We start from the raw sequence: 17,680 nt of genomic DNA, 5'->3' as shown, positions 1-17,680 counted from the left end.
TCTCACTATTATGTTCATTTTGGCCCTGAAACAACCTGGTCTTTTATGAGTGCTCTAAAGACTTGTAGTCCTTCACAAACCTTATGGAATTGGCCCAGTTCACACTTACATAGGTGATTCTTATAAAGAATATCCTACCATACTCCACTAGGTTTACCTAGATATAAGAATCATTAAAATTTTACTTAATTTAAAACACTGCAGACATCACTATTTCATCTTAGAAATAGGTAGGAGTTGGACTCCCCAGTGATCCTTCTAAGTCATACACAACTCGGTTGTCCCGATGAATGGCAATAGGTCGGGTCGGTGCGGGGCTGGGTATCACACTCCTCGTCCCCGATCCCCGATGGTAGGAATTTCCCCGTTCCCGGCCCCAATCCCCGATGGGGAGTCTGTCATCGCCCCCACCCCTATCCCCTAACAGGGATCGGGTTTCCTCGACCCCGAAAATTCCCCGACCAAAATAAAAAAAAAAAACAACAACACACACATATTCAATAACAGAGATTCAGCATATATATCAACAACAACAACAATCATATCTCTTCATCATCATCAACAACAGAACTCGGAGCTATATTCAACAGATTTGAGCCACCGCTGACTCTACCGCTACCACCTCCACCTTCTGCCAATCACTAGCCACCGCCGAGACCTTTTAATGTTTTTGCGGAAAAATTTTCAAAGCCGTCAAATTCTAAAACCCTAGACCTCCGATTACCCAATCTCTCTCTCTCTCTCTCTCTCACTTTCTCAGTAGAGAAAACAAATTCTCTTTCCTTCTCTCTGTCCTCATTTTCTTGGAAACCAAACAGTGACACAAATGGCTACCTTTCAACTTACAAACCTAGCTGAGTTAATAATGTGTTCTTCGTCTTCCTCCTCAATTTTTAGTGGGTTTAACCACAAAACCTTCTCTCTATTCGTCGCAAGAACATGTTTCTCCTTCCAGGCTCGTCGTCGAAGTCCCTCGAAGCATTACTGTACTTGTAGTAGCTCATTACTTCAATGGACGTGGCCAAGATCAAGGTCGTTGGAGTAGGTGAAGGTGGCAACAATACCGTTAATTGCATGATTGGTAGTGGATTACATGTGGGTTTTTCTTGCATTTTGATGGTTTAGATCCAAATTTGACCCCTATTGCATATAATAATACATATATATACATTCTTGCTGGTTCTGATTATAGAACTGGGTTTTATACATAATTATTGTTTTCAATGGCAATATGAGTTTTGCTTTCTATCTAGTTCGTTGTGCATTGAGTAAAATAATAAAATTTGAAATTAATTGGTATATATATTGAGAGAGGACATGGAATGAGATGCTTTGGTGTGTGAAAATAAAATAAATCCACAAAAGATAAAAAGGCACGTTCATAATAGATAATAGCAACATTCCATCATCAACAAAAACATAGTCACCACTACCGCTTTACTGCATAATAAACAACCAGCATATGAAAAGAAAGCTTGGGGCTGATCCCAAAAAACACACAAAGGGCATGACATAGAAAAAGGAGAGAAAAAAAAACACAAACACTCGGGGTATTAAATTCAGTAGCAGATTGGATAAGAGGCGATGAATTCTCAAGCGATCTTGACCTCGATTGTCTTGGGCTTCTTGGGCTGAGGAGGAGGCAACTTCTCTACAATCACAGTCAGCACACCGTCCTGACAAACAGCAGAGATCTCATCAGTATTAGCATTCTCAGGCAACACAAACTTCCTCATCAACTTCCCAACCCTCCTCTCCATCCTCACATACTTAACCCCCTCTTTCTCCTCCTCTCGCTTCCTCTCTCCGCTGATCACAAGCACATTGTCGTCCTCCACCTGTACCTTAATGTCCCCTGACTTCAGCCCAGGCATGTCGATTATGAACACATACGAGTTCGGGTACTCCTTCACGTCCGCAGGTGTCGCCGCCATGGCCTTGGCATCGCGGACGTAGTTGCGCGACGGTGCGTTCACGGACTTGTCGGTGGCAGCTGCGTCGGAGACTTCGGCTGCGGCAGCGACGTCCATCATGTGCTGGAGAGTGTGGAAGATTGGGGAGTCCAAACCTACTAGCCTCAAATCCATTTTTTGACGAATCGGAATCGGAATCGGAATTGTTTCGAATTTTGCTTGGTGTCTTGCGTTGGATTGGTTGAATTATGGAGTGTGATATATATATATATATATATATTAGGGAAGGGAGGTGAAGGATTTGAAGTTTCTAGAGGGACTGAGAAGGGAATGGGCACAAGTTCCGGAAAGTTCTGTAATTTTTAGCTGAAATTTCCGGAGAAATGAGGAAGGTAATGGGACACGTTCCAGAAGGTTTTGTTAAAGTTCTGGGCTGGGCTTCTCTAGTGGATTAGACTGGCCTAGTCTGGGCCATGGGTTTACAACATCCCAGCCCAACAATCTAACCAACAAACTAGACTGGCTCAGTCTCGACCCGTTGTCTGCGACAATACCTTGTTTCACCCTTTTTTAAAGGACTGTTGGGCTTGTTTAGTGAACTAGATAAGTTTATTATGGGCTTATGGACTTGTTGTCTATCACATATCCTAGTTTGACATTTAAATTGTTGATATTTTAGAACTCAGTGCAAATCATATACAAAAAAAAAAAAAAAAAAAAAAAAAAAAATTCAAACTGATCAGGTAATTATAGCAGTATGATTCAATAATATTTATTTTTAAAATATAAACGACAAATATGATTAACAGATCTGTTTACCATTTATTTATTTTAAAACAAATACAATTAAATTATTTGGCTATGATTACAAATCAATTTAATTTTATTTATGAATGAGTTACATTTATAATTTTTTCATCCAATTCAATACCTAAAAAGAATTAAAAGAAAATTATGTATTGGATCTATTATTGTAGGTAAGTGAAATAAGAAACAAATAAATCAAACATATATATTGGCTATAATATTAGTTATCAAAGTCAATTTGGGAATAGACTCAATTCATGAGATTTGTAAGCTTCCCTAAGTATAACATCAATTTAATCATTGCATATTTAGTTCATCTTTTCTTTTCTCCAAACTAGAATTGTAGCAACAAGTAAATAATATGGGGAAAAATTATATCTCAACCAATGCACCAACTTTTTCATGAATGGAGTCACAATGACTGAGACCAATTTTCTTACTAGCATTTGCAAGCAAACAATAGCATGGTAGTTTTAAAAACAAATACAATACAATGATAAATACTGTTGCATCACCTACATATACAAAACTGAAGCCTTGGGACACAGAACCTTGTCAATACATTTTGCATAGAAACTCTTTATTCAAGTAGGGCTATTTTTATTTTTAATGAAATCCGCACCAAGAGCATGAAAGATCAAATGTTGAGCTGGATTTCTTGAACTAAATTTGGACGTGCTCTTGGTTGTCCACTGTGTGGTATGCCAAAGTTGAAGATCCTTTCCATGGCTTTATTTCTACACCGTCGCTCTCCGAGCATTTTTATTATCAAGTGAACTGTGTGCACTAACAGAAGAAGTGCCATCACACTGCACCACACTATGACTGCAACTACAATTGTGGTATTAAGTGGCTTTTTGTCTTCCTCTGGTGTAACCACGACAATAGAAAATGCATAAGTAAATGCCATGGATGAGATCGTCAACCACATGATCATTACCAGAGCCAACATAAACAACCTTTTCCTGAATGGCAATCCGCTAATAAGCAATAAGATTATGCTTAAAGACGAGACGAGCCCTATCGTATTAGCACGGAGGAAGTATGGGTATAAGACTGGAGTCATTACAGCTTTCCCAGCTCTGTGTCCATCTGAATCGTCCTGTCGAACACCACCCGGAGGGCTCACCCCAGCTTGGAATGCCATTGTTGCGATAAGTGATGCCACAATCATTAATGCTTCTCTTTTCTTTGATATCCACTCACCCTGTACGAGATCCTTGGCTCTTTTAGCCTTAGAGTTTCGAAGGAAATCTTCAATGTTAACGTGCAAGCCTTCCGAATCTGCTCCATTTTGTGCTAGAAATAGAATGTCCATTGCCGTGTGGCCATAAGCATTTGTTGCATTTACATCTATTTTGGTATTCTGGAGCACATGTTTCACAATCTGCAATATTTATAGTTGTTCTCACCATTACATAAAAGAAATTGGGAAGAGATTAAAGCAATATTCAGTTGATTATTTGGCCCATATGACTGATGTGTAGATTGGTTTCACTATAGAATGTGTTTGCAATCCACTTGAAGGAATATGGGTTCTACGCAAGAAGGTTGTCAAAATATTGATTGTATGTGTTAGGCTAACATATTATAAAAGTAATCCTGGATCTTAAAATGATGTATATTATATTTAAGTAATTAAGCAAGATCAATAGAAACTTAAACTACATATAGGAGGTACAACCTTAAAGGCGTTACACACCCTAACACTTCCCAAAAAGTAATAAACAAGAAACACCGCCTCCATGGTGTGTCAATGGATCAGGATGAATAAAAGTTGACAGAGTCAACAAAATAATTAAAATAAATAAATGAGGCCAACCACCGATTACCTTCAAATTTTGAGCAATTAAGATATGAACTCAAAAATTTATATCAACCTTCATACATATGGGTATGAACATGGTTGGTTTTTATTAGAGTGGTGTCGATTTTGTGCAATTAATAAACCTCTAATACTGTGTGTTGATTGAGAAATTTAAAAAAAAAAAAAAAATCTAATTTTTTTAAAAATAAAAATATACTTTACTTATTTTATCTATTATTATTATTATTATTATTTTCAAATTCATTCCAAAATCTCGCACAAACACAGCGTAAACAGAGAGAGAAAATAGAAATGAAAAAAAACTTACCTCAAATTGTTGACCCGAAACAGCTACGTGTAAAATAGTGTTACCATCATTATCCTTGGCAAACTCTGGATCTGGAATCCTGTGTAGCAGGAGGCTCAAAGTGTTTAACTGCTGGTGCTTGACACATAAATGTATAATGGTCTCGCCTGAGTCCAGCCTTACTCGAGCTGCGTGGGGAATGGTCCCAACCAACACTTCCAAGATTCCCCCATGGCCTTCCATGGCGGCGATATGAAGAGGATTTTTACCGTCTCGATCACGAGCTAGGCACATCTGACGACCCTCTCTTACTCTTACTAAAGCTTGCACAATATCAAAGTGGCCCTTAGTGGTTGCCAAGTGAAGGGCAGACCGGTATCTCGTATCTAAAACTTGAACAAGCTCTGGTTTGAGATGCAGAAGGTGTTGCACAAACTGTGTGCGGCCAAGTGTAGTAGCCACATGGAATGGATTTGGATTGATGCATCCTACCACTACTTTATCCAGTATAAGCTTGTCTGCTCCAATTATTTCATCCAATGGTTCTACATTTCCATCAATTGCTGCTTCGCAGAGCCTCTGTTCCATCTCTCTTTTTTTTCCTCTCAGCTCAACTCGATGCTATGTTTTTGTACCAAATTCCAAGTATTTATGAAGACTTATTTATGAAGACTTTTAAACAGTGTGAACTAACAGTTTTTTTAAGTACTAAAAAAGATGGAGGTTTATCTATACTATATATTATGTAAAAAGGGATTTTTAACTCAAGTCTGGTAGGAGTTTCAATCTCTTAATCTAAATTTTTAATTTTTTGATTTAAAAAAAAACAAATCTTAGTATTTATTAACTTGGGCAAATTACAAACACCCCCTCAAGGCTTGGTAAAAATACAGATTCCCCCTTGAGGTTTGAGAAATTATAAATTACCCCCTGAGGGTCAAATTTTCATGACAAATTAAGAGAAATTAGGAGAGAATCTGTATGAAAATAAAAACTTCAGAGGGCAATTTGTTATGGAAATATAAACCTCAGGGGGTGGGATGTAATTTCTCAAATCTCAGGGGGAATCTGTATTTTCACCAAACATCGAGGGGTGTTTGTAATTTGCCCTATTAACTTCTCTCAACTCCCAAGTCTTACCCTCATAATAACACTTTAATGCATTAAGAATAAGTAAAAAAAAAAAAAATTCTTTGAAATCTAACACATATGAATTCCTTGAAAAGTCCCAACACATATGATTATTATCTCTCATAATAACACTTTAATGCATTAAGAATAAGTATAAAAATTTTTTTTTGAAAAGTCCAACACATATGATTATTATGAAAATATTAAACTTTAATATAATATAATAAAAAAAAAGACATTTTATTCCTTGAAAAGTCCAACACATATAATTATTATCAAAATATTAAACTTTAATATAATATAAAAAAACAAAAAAAAGAAGACATCTAAAAAAAAAAATATTTAAAAATCACAACTCACATATAGATAATTGTAAACACAATCTGTACATAACACGAGTGATATGTTACTCCCTCCGTCCCAAAATATTAGTCTCTTATTTTATTTTTTATTGTCCCAAAATATTAGTCCCTCTTTAAAAATCAAGTACAAAAATAATATAAATTTCTTATTTTGCCCTTCTTTTAAATTAATAAACAATACAAAAAGTACAATTATAATATTGATATTCTCAAAAAACATACTATCAAAAGGATAATTTTAAAATATTAACTTTTTTCAAATATAATAATTATACTATTAAAAAAATTAAATTCTCCAAGAATCATTATTTTGAAACGGAGGGAGTGGTATACATGATAACAAAAATGCTTGGACCACTAGTCATGTGCCACTGCCAGTGCTATTTTTTTTTTTTTTTTTTTCACCTCATTAGGTGTGTTTAAAATTTCTACATTAAAGATCTCTAGTATCACTGATATGACAATGAGTTGTTGATAAATATGTATGAGGAAATGATATCCGAGGAAGGCATCTTCTTTTCCTCTCTCTTTCTCAATTATTTATTTATTGTTTTTTTTAATCACTTTCTGATGCTATTTGATATAATTTATTATAAGTTAAAAATTAATAATTAAAAAATAAAAATAAAAAACATTCTTTCTTAACTTTTAAATCATTAATTATTCTTAACTTATTTAAGTTATTTTTACTTAAAAAACTATAAACAGAAACTATACCAAATAATCTAGCACAAATTTCTAAATTAAAATAAATCATGATCACCCTCATAATTCATACCAAGCATCATTTCCCACTGAGAGGCTTGGTTTGGAAATTGTTTTTTTTTATAAGTTGTCGCCTTATTTTTTTTTTCAAAAAAAATTATATTTTTTTAATAAAAAATTAAAAAATATTAAAATAATATGCCCTCAAATAAGGCCTGGGTCCATGCATATATTTTTCGGCACATATTAGAATATTGTTATTCAAGATCAAAAATTAAATTAAATTAAATTTTCTAATTCAATGATGTGATAATCAATTACAATATCAAAGGTAATATTTTTCTTTCATATTTTTTTTAATACCAATCAATTATATCAATTACATGTCATTAGGTTTAAAAATATATTTTTTATCATTTTCTTTATACATATTATAAATGATATATCACATATATAAATTTGTGCAAGGAAAAGTACTAATTATCATTATTAAATAAAAACTAGAAAGAGACCAAGTCAGAATGAGTGTGTGGATTTTTGTTAGTTAGCAAACGTAAACGTCAATTAGCCTTGGCTGGATTTTCATCTTTGACTATATAATCATAAAAAGACAAAAAAAAAAAAAAAAAAAAAAAAATTATAAAATCATAAAAAGACCAAAAAGTTACAAAATATCAAACTACTTTTTGGATTTTTTTTGATTTTTTTCACTAAAAGATAATTTCTTTGCGAGACCAAAGAAAACAAATTCAAATAAAATATCACATCCAACCCCATAATCATTTTACTTTTTCTTTCATAAATATCACATCCAACTATAAAAAAACCCAACTATCTTCCCAAACATAAAAAAAAAAAATTCCCACTAATATCCTACAACTAAAAATATCTACATAAAAATCTACTTCCCAAACACCCACTTTATATACAAACAAAAAGTCAAAAAAGTATCATTCTATACTAAGGGCAATTTTGTCATTCCAAAGTCAAAAAGTCAAAAAATCCAAACAAATAAAAAAGTCATGGGTTAAAAAAGTCAAAAAAATCAAAAAGTCAATTAAAAAAGTCATTGCCAAACGACCCCTAAGTATTGGTTTATGATGTTAGTTGATTTTTGTATTTTTTAATTATTTTAACTTGGAATTAAAAAGCCTAGTTTGGAATAAATTTTTTTTATTTTTTTATCTTTTGTGAGAAAAAAATAAAATGATTATAGTTTGAATGTGACATTTTACTTATTAGGTTAAAAAATTTATTTTATTTTTTTTATGACTATTTTAATCAAAAAAATCTCATTTTAATTTATGCCAAACAAAAATTTAAGAATTGTATAACAAGTTTTCACATATTATGATGCAAGTTGATAATAATTGAAGACATATACAGATTATGGTAACAAGTTGATAGTTGATAGTGGATAAGTGGGATATTTAGAATGACATCTCTTGTCAAATTAAAAATAGGGGTCATAATAAATCTATCTACATCAAACAAAAGAAATGTTATTTATCATTGTGTTTATTTTATTTTTTAATTTCAATTTTTATATGTGTTCATATAATAAACGTCATGTATATATGTGAGGTCAATTATATTTAGAAAATGAAATCTATAGGTCATTGAAAATGAAGATTTTGATAAAATATTTAAGTAATATATAAACAGTACACAAAAAACAACTCCTATATATTGTTAAGAAAATATAAATTGTTAGACATCTTCACCTTAACTTCAGTTTTTTATTTATTGTACAGAACAATTTTGTCTTGTTTGTCTTTGAAAAATTCATTTTTTTTTACATTTTCTGAGCCATTTCTTTATAAAAGATATCAATATTGCGTCTGAGTCATGATATATTGAGTTCATACTCAAATGTTTTGTAGTTAATTGAAGTACAAAGTATATATATACATTTTTATAATGATTCTTCATTTAAAATGCATAATGGCAATTTTCATTCCAAATGTCCAATGCAAGAAAATGAATTCCTAGAGATTATTCTAGAAATTATTCTGTTTTTTTATTTTTTAATTTGAATTTAAAATTTGGTGCAACATTTTTACAATGTAACCTTTTAACAAATTTATCCCATGAATATTCAATAAGAACAAAATAATGATTCATTTTATTAATTTTTTTTTTTTGTTTTTTTTTGTTTTTTGTCAATTGGTACAAAATGGATAATATATATCAATCCTCTATACTCAAAAGCATTACGCGAAAGGACTTTTTTTAGGTGTGCCTTACATATGGTATGCAAGGCATTCACACCCTTTTTATTTTGCATTTACACATTTTATGTATTTTTGAAAGTTCACACATTGGTGACCTGCTAAACGGGTCACTTTGCAGGTAAATTAATTAAATAATATAATATAATAATAATTTCATAAAAGGTTATAAAAGGTGTAAAATGTAAAAATATTTTCAGAAATGGGTGTAAACTTTCAGAAAATGGTGTAAGTGTTTTGACGAAAAAAATAACATCAGCTATCTAAGGGGTAATTTGTAATGAGATTACAAATCTCGGAGAATGAAATATAATTTTTCAAACATGAGGGGAGAATCTATATTAAACAAAAGTCTCAAGGGATGTGAGTGTAATTTACCAAGTAATTCTTTTATTAAATATTTATTAAAAAGAAAATTGTTATAAAATCCAATCTAAGTCTGATAAATATTTTTTGTTGGTGAAAGATCTACTATTTGTAAAATAGTTTGGTGAGAGATCCTTTTGTTAGTTTCGGAGGATATTTTGCTTCTAATTTTATCTCATGATTTATCTGTTGACTTTCATTGAATATTTGTTCAAAATTTTTCCTATCTATTCAAATTTTTTCCCCCTTATATGTTCAAATATTTGTCCAAATTTTATTATATGTTTAATTTTTTCACTTATCTATTCAATTTATTATCTGTTTAAATTTTTTTTTATCTATTTAACTTTTTTATCTGTTCAAATGTTTAACATATTTTATTATTATATGTTCAAATTTTTATTCTCTCTCTCTCTCTCTCATCCTTATCTGTTCAACACAAAAATAAAATAAAAACAAAAAATTATATGTTCAATTTTGATCATCGTAGTTATATCCATAATCATCATCAATAACAATAACACAACCACAACCACAACCACGACCATGACCACGACCTTAACCACCATATCTGTTGCAATACCAAGCCAATCCAAACCCTACTTATTCAATTTCTCTCTCTCTCTCTCTCTCTCTCTCTCTTTCTCTCTCTCTCTCTTCATATGTGTTACAATCTATTTTATCATCATCTTCATCAATAACTACACACAAGAAAAAAAAATAATTGAAGTTTTGTTTAATGGTATTACAAATTTGTTTCATCATCACTAACAACATCTATCAACAACAACAATAACAAAAGATCAACAACTATTAAAAAAAATCTATAAATAAAGAGAGAGAGCAAAAGAGAGAAAAAAATAATTGAAGTTTTGTTTAATGGTATTACAAATTTGTTTCATCATCACTAACAACATCTATCAACAACAACAATAACAAAAGATCAACAACTATTAAAAAAAATCTATAAATAAAGAGAGAGAGAGAGAGAGAGAGAGAGAGAGAGAGAGAGAGAGAGAGAGAGATACACATGAACATATCAACTACCCAAAAAAAATTGTAAATAAAAAGAGAGAGACAGTGTTTAAAGGCTCACAAGCAACCCAAGAGCCCAATAATGGCTTCACTCGGCTTTTTACTGACTTCTTCACTTTCTCTTAGTATTCAACACATCTGACCACTGAACTAACAATTTGGCAACAAATATAGCCAACGAGCCAACGGAGGAGAGCCAGTCAGCAACGTTAGCCGAGATAGAGGTGAGCGTAAAAATAAGCATGAAAATACTGTCAAAGCTCGAATGTAGATCTACGAAATAGAAATGTAGATCTAAAGGCGTCGTTCTAAGCGAAGTTAAGGCTGACGATCCGGTGCCGAGACGCCGACAACGGTTGCGGAGCTAGAGAAGGCACAGAGGACAGCGAAGAAAGATGTCTTTGGTGCTTGTGGTGGTCGTTGAAGCCATCATTGTTAGCCACAATGTTACGACTCAACTCTTGGCCTAAGGGATTAGAGACGTGACCAATCAGTAATCTGAGATTACTAAAGGCCTGCTTAATAGTAATACAGTAATAGGGGCTGGCAGAAACCTATACATATTAAAATATAACATCCAATGAGCTATGAAGACTTAAATGAACAAAAGACACCTTTATATATACATACACATATGTATACCAATCTATGTCATTTTTGCTAGAGATAAATGGGTTTCCCAATTTCCTTGAAAGTCTAGCACACACATACATGACATATCCACCAGAGTTTGTATTGTCCCTTTTGACTGGCCATCTATCTGTGGATAATATGCAATGCTCAATCTCAATTCTGTCCCCAACGCCTTTTGCAAACTTTACCAGAACCTCGAAGTGAACTTTGGATCCCTATTAAAAACAATTGACACAAGCACTCCATGTAATCTCACAATCTCATTAATATAGATTGTAGCCAACTTATCCACATTATAAAAAGTTTTGACAGGTAAGAAATGAGCAGATTTAGTCAATCGATCAACAATAACCCAAATCGAATCCATACCTCTATTGGACCGAGGTAGTCCAACAATGAAATCCATTGTGATATGCTCATATTTCCACTCCGGTATTGGCAGTGGCTAGAGTAATCTCGCAAGTCGTTAATGTTCAGCTTTGACTTGTTGGCATTGTAGACACTTAGACACAAATTCAGCAATCTCTCTCTTCATTCCTGGCCATCAGAAATTTTTCTTCAAGTCTTGATACATCTTGGTGTTTCCCGGATGGATAACAAACTTTGAACTATGGGTTTCTTGCATAACCCGCTTCTTCAATTCAATATCATTCGGTACACATAACCTTCCTTGGAATTTTAACACATCATTTTCAAAAAACGAAACCCAGTCTCGACTTAGAATCCCTTTTATCCACAACTTTCTTCAGAAATTCATCTTGTAACTATTTTTCTTTGATCTTTTCAAGTATTGCCTGTCTTACCGTTATAACAACTAAAATCCCGCATTGTTCTCGGAAAACAACTTTTACTTCAAATTTCTCTAGGTCATGTAGTAATGCTCTTTGCCCTGTAAGTAAACAAGCTACGTTCTCAATTGATTTCCGACTAAGTGCATCAGCAACGGTATTAGCTTTCCCCGGATGATACAGGATTTGCAAATCATAATCTTTAATCAGCTACAACCATCTATGTTGTCTCATGTTTAACTCTTTCTGGGTAAAGAAATATTTTAAACTCTTATGATCCATATACACTTCGCACGTTGCCCCATACAGGTAGTGACACCAAATTTTCAATGCAAATACCACTGCTGTAAGGTCCAAATCGTGGGTTGGATAATTCTTTTTGTGTGGTCTCAGTTGTCGGGAAACATATGCTATCACTTTGCCATTCTATATCAATAAACACCCCAAACCTGCATCACTGAAAATAGTAAAACCATTCGTACCTGAGGGTAAGGTGGGAATCGGTGTAGTTACAAGCTGAGTCTTTAATTCTTGAAAAGCTGACTCTCTCTAATCAGTACATTCAAATGGTACCCTTTTCTGTGTCAACTGAGTAAGCGGCAAAACAATTTTTGAAAAGTCTTTCACAAATCTACAGTAGTAATCGGCTAAACCTAAGAAACTTCGTACTTCGGTAACACTGGTCAGTCTAGGCCAATTTATAATTGCCCTTATCTTTTGCTGATCGACTGAGATGTCATCCTTACTTATTATATGCCTCCAAAACATAACATGATCAAATCAGAACTCACACTTTGCTAGTTTAACATATAACTTCTTCTCTCTTAAGGCTTGCAAAACAATTCTCAAGTGATGTTCATGTTCTTCTTTCTTTTGGAATAGATCAAAATATCATCTATAAAAACAATAACAAACTCATCGAGGAATGACTTGAAAATTCTATTCATAAGATCCATAAAAGCAACTAGCGCATTAGTTACTCCGAAAAGCATAACAAAAAATTCATAGTATCCGTACCTTGTTCGAAAAGCAATCTTTTTTCTACATTCTCAGCTTTAACTTTTAGTTGGTGGTCTCCAGATCTAAGATCAATTTTGGAAAATACTTGGGGCACCTTGTAATTGATCGAATAAGTCATCAATGCGAGGCAACAGATACTTGTTGTAACGCCCTAAATTTCTAGCCCAAATGATAAGACAACAATCATGGCTCTTTCAAGGAAAATCGAATATAAATCTCCAAACTTACATTACATGATACAATAGTTCTTCATACAACAATACATTAATCCAACAACAAGTAAATAACCCCAAGGGTTTACAAGTTTCCAACGCTTGAGCTTAGTTACACAAAATGGTTATTCAAACCCAAACAAACACAGCCCTTGGCTTACACACAGAGTCATAGCAAAATGAGAGCATTGTACTCCCAACACATATACTTCCACGCCCCTAGTTGGATGGGATCATCACATCTTTTCCTGCACAAAAATCCCGTAGGGTGAGCATAAAGCCCAGTAGGAAATTCTTAACAAAGTATATACATTTTATACAAGTCTCAAGTGATGAAATGCACATGTCATGCTATGCCATTTTTGAAGATAAATCACATTTTTATCATTTGAAAACCATCATGCTCAATGATATCATGCAATTTCAGTTGTTCAAAAACTTACCAATTTATTTCAAGAGCGATAAATACGACTCTGGTAATCCCTAGGTCGGTGTCTGCAAGTAGACTATACAAGTACTACCAAATTGTTATTTTTACTGGTATTAACTAGAAGGCTCGACACTTATCCGCGCGAGTTTTCGGTCTTTCACTTCAGACTCTCAGGCCAACTTATTCAATATCATCTACACCACCTATCAAGACTTACGAACGTATTTACCCAAAAACCATTTCATGAAAACTTGTTTCTCAACATTCTTTTCTCAATGCAAATTTTCAAATAAGCTTTCAAAGTTTAATGTAATCAAATGAATTGATATGCCAATTTCACAATTTGAATACAAATAGTTTTATTCCAATTCATCATCCAAGGAATAACACAATTTCCTCTTCTCAAGTATCCTCGACAATTAATTATTTCAAGACTATTTCAACGTTTTGAACAACAATTTCCAAGATGAACAATAATTCTCATATTTCCTGAAATTCATCATTTATATAAGTACAAATAAGAAATTTTTCAAACATCCATTTATTTTGACACACAAAATAAATATAACAATATCATTCATGGATTTTCAGTCTTCTTAATTTTTTTTTTTCAAATTCTAGGTTTTCTCACAAAAACTATACAACTCAAATCTTTTGAAAGAAAACTTTCTAAAATCATCTTTTCTTCAATCAATGAAGATCAAAACACATAAGATCATTTTAAAAGAACAAGAGACAAACCCACTTTCAAAATCGCTCAACTTCTTGTATCAACAATCAATTTTCAAAGCTATCGAAAGATGATTTCGAAAATCATATAGATCTTGCAAAAATATATATATAACTCTAAGAAAATCCCTACCTCAAGTTTTAAAGAAGAAATGAGATGAAACCCTCAAAATCAACGGTGTCGAAACTCAATCTTCACCGCACACAACGAATCACTCGAGAAGTTAACCAACTTTGATGAAGAACTTATGGCAAAACTCTAATGGATCTTGAGAAATCAAGGTTTTGATCCAATTTGGCGTACGGAAATGTAGAGAGAAAGTAGAGGAAAAGGTTTTTTTAGAGAGAGAAAGATATACAAAAGTGATATGAAATATCAGATTCACGAGCTGATATAACATGGTCCGCTCGAGCGTCAAATACACTTTTCCAGTACTTTTGCAGACAGGTCAAACTTTTGGAACCAAACATTCTCCGCTCGAGCGCATAAACGGCTGTTCGAGCGGACAAGCAACTTCTAATGCATTTTGCATTTTTGCTTCGAGGGTGTTGCCCTTCAACCCTGCCAGAGCGCTGCCCTAGGACCCGCCAAGGGACACTGCCTCTTAGACCCTAGCGAGTTGACCGGGCAGCTCGATCCCCGCCAGGGCGCTGCCCTTGGACTCGCCAAGGGGCGCTGCCCCTTGGATCCCCGCGAGCTGATCGGGCAGCTCGATCCCCGACATACTCAACGAAGTGGCAAAACTTGGATTGCTACAACCTTCCCCCCTTAAAGAATTTCGTCCCCGAAATTTCAAATCAAACTACCCAACACAAAGGGTTTCTAGCGATCAAAACCACGCTATTTCATTTTCAAATCACAATACTAACTCTCAACCAAATTCCACCAATTCCACCATGATTATCTCATTAACAATAACCTCTTAAATACGTATAAATATGAAATTTCCCAAAAAGTAATGGCAACTCTAAACAACCTAATGCTTAAAACAACATTGCACATATCAACATATGGTTAACAACTTTAAATATGTTTCCCTCAACACTAGGGAATATTACAAAGAAAAGCAACTTAAGCATTTTCAAATAAATCCAGATATTTGGAGCAGACTTCCGCCTCCCGTTCCCATGTCGCTTCTTCAATCCCATGGTGTCTCCACAACACCTTTATCAACGGTATAGTTTTGCCCCGTAGCACTTGCTCCTGGGTATCTAATATTTGAACCGGTCGTTCTTCGTAAGAGGCATCCTCATCTATCTCCAAGTTAGCCCAATCAAGCACATGAGAAGGGTCGGGTTCATATTTCCTAAGCATAGCTACATGAAATATGTTGTGAACTCCCGAAAGTTGTGGCGGTAAAGCTAACCAGTATGCCACTTCCCTAATTCGCTCTAAGATCTCAAAAGGCCCAATGAACCTTGGAGATAATTTACCACTCTTACCAAATCTCATCAAAACCTTGGTGAGATTTTTAGAAACACATGGTCACCAACTTCAAAAGATAAAAGTCGTCTCCTCTTATCGGTATAACTCTTTTGTCGGCTTTTGGCTGTAGCTAACCTCTTCCAAATGAGAATAACTTTCTCGGTTGTCTCTCTAACAATTTTCAGACCCAGTAACGGTGCATCACCCACTTCGGCCCAACAAACTGGTGATTTACAAGGTCAGCCATACAAGGCCTCAAATGGTGCCATCCCAATACTAGCTTGGTAACTATTGTTATAAGCAAACTCAATCAATGGTAAGTCCCTCTCCCAAGGCCCCTTAAAATTAAGGACATAAGCTCTAAGCATCTCTTTCAAAATCTGAATGGTATGTTCCAACTGTCCATCAGTTTAAGGATGATAAGCGGTGCTAAGAGTCAATTTAGTTCCCAATGCTTCTTGAAGCCTTTGCCATAACCGGGCAGTAAAACGAGGATCCCTATCCGACATAATAATCACAGGGACTCTATGAAGTCGAACTATCTCTTTAATGTACAACTCTGCCAAGTGTTCAACTAAGTCACTGGTGCACATCGGAATGAAATGGGTAGACTTAGTCAACCTATCAACAATCACCCAAACGGCGTGATTGCCTCGTTGTATTCTAGGAAGCCCAACTACAAAATCCATGATAACACGCTCCCATTTCCACTCGGCTATCGGTAAGGGTTGTAACAAACCCGCTGGCCTTTGGTGTTCGACTTTCACTTGTTAACAAGTAAGGCACTTCGATACAAATAAAGCGACATCCCGTTTCATACCCCTCTACCAAAACTGACAACTAAGATCATGATACATTTTAGTGCCTCCCGGGTGCACTGTAAGGTGTGAGTGATGGAGCTCCCGAAGTACTTCATCTCTACAAGATTCAGGTACAAACAAACGGTCTAGGTAACGTACACTCAGATCCGAGTGAACGTTCAAACCTTTCTCTTCCTTTCCATTGGAAATCTTAACACGAATTGATTCCACATCACGGTCTCCTCGTTGTGCCTCTATGACCTTACTAACCAAGGTAGGTTGAGCATTCCAAGTAAACAAGGTAGCACTCTCTTCGGACTCACCCAAGTGCATATCAAACTTGCCAATAACATCTAGCATATCCCATTCCCGAATGGCCACACTTGCTAAACTACTCACAGATTTTTGACTCAAAGCATCGGCCACTACATTGGCCTTCCCTGGATGATAGTGTAACTCAAAGTCATAATCTTCCATAAATTCCATCCACCTCCGTTGTCGTAAATTCAAGTCTTTTTGAGAAAACAAATACTTTAGACTCTTATGATCAGAGAAGATTTCAAACTTCTCACCGTACAAGTAATGCCTCCAAATTTTCAAAGCAAAAATCACCGCTGCTAATTCTAGATCATGGGTGAGGTAATTTTTCTCATGAGTTTTCAATTGTCGTGAACCGTAGGCCACAACTTTTCCCTCTTGCATCAAGACACAACCAAGTCTATCCCCGGACGCATCACCATAGACAGTGTAATTCAAACCCCTTTCCAGAATTATCAAAACCGGTGCGGTAGTCAATCTAGTCTTAAGCTCTTGGAATGACTTTGCACAAGCTTCACTCTACACAAATTTGATACCCTTTCTAGTCAACCTAGTCAAAGGTGCAGCTAGTCTAGAGAAGCTCCTTACAAAACGTTGATAATACCCCACTAATCTCAAGAAACTCTGAATTTCAAAAACATTCTTGGGTTGTTCCCAATC

At 34.5% G+C, this 17,680-nt stretch overlaps 2 protein-coding genes across 2 annotated transcripts; both read right to left on the bottom strand.

Moving 5' to 3' along the window:
* Nucleotides 1-1,364: 1,364 nt before the first annotated feature.
* Nucleotides 1,365-2,301, bottom strand: LOC114265387 (17.3 kDa class II heat shock protein). Its single transcript, XM_028206213.2, has one exon. It carries the CDS (start codon nucleotides 2,085-2,087, stop codon nucleotides 1,593-1,595), a length of 495 nt encoding a protein of 164 aa, XP_028062014.2. The 5' UTR covers nucleotides 2,088-2,301; the 3' UTR covers nucleotides 1,365-1,592.
* An 802-nt stretch (nucleotides 2,302-3,103) lies between these two features.
* Nucleotides 3,104-5,518, bottom strand: LOC145806367 (uncharacterized). Its single transcript, XM_082903117.1, has 2 exons — nucleotides 4,856-5,518; nucleotides 3,104-4,107 (listed from the first exon to the last, which is right to left on the bottom strand). The coding sequence occupies exons 1-2, from the start codon at nucleotides 5,420-5,422 to the stop codon at nucleotides 3,358-3,360; spliced, it is 1,317 nt and encodes a 438-aa protein (XP_082759243.1). The 5' UTR covers nucleotides 5,423-5,518; the 3' UTR covers nucleotides 3,104-3,357.
* Between the last annotated feature and the right edge of the window lie 12,162 nt (nucleotides 5,519-17,680).

Source organism: Camellia sinensis, chromosome 13, assembly GCF_055761805.1.
Source record: "Camellia sinensis isolate YWXY chromosome 13, ASM5576180v1, whole genome shotgun sequence".
NCBI classification, from domain to species: Eukaryota; Viridiplantae; Streptophyta; class Magnoliopsida; order Ericales; family Theaceae; genus Camellia; species Camellia sinensis.
This window is presented reverse-complemented; position numbering and strand designations above follow the sequence as displayed.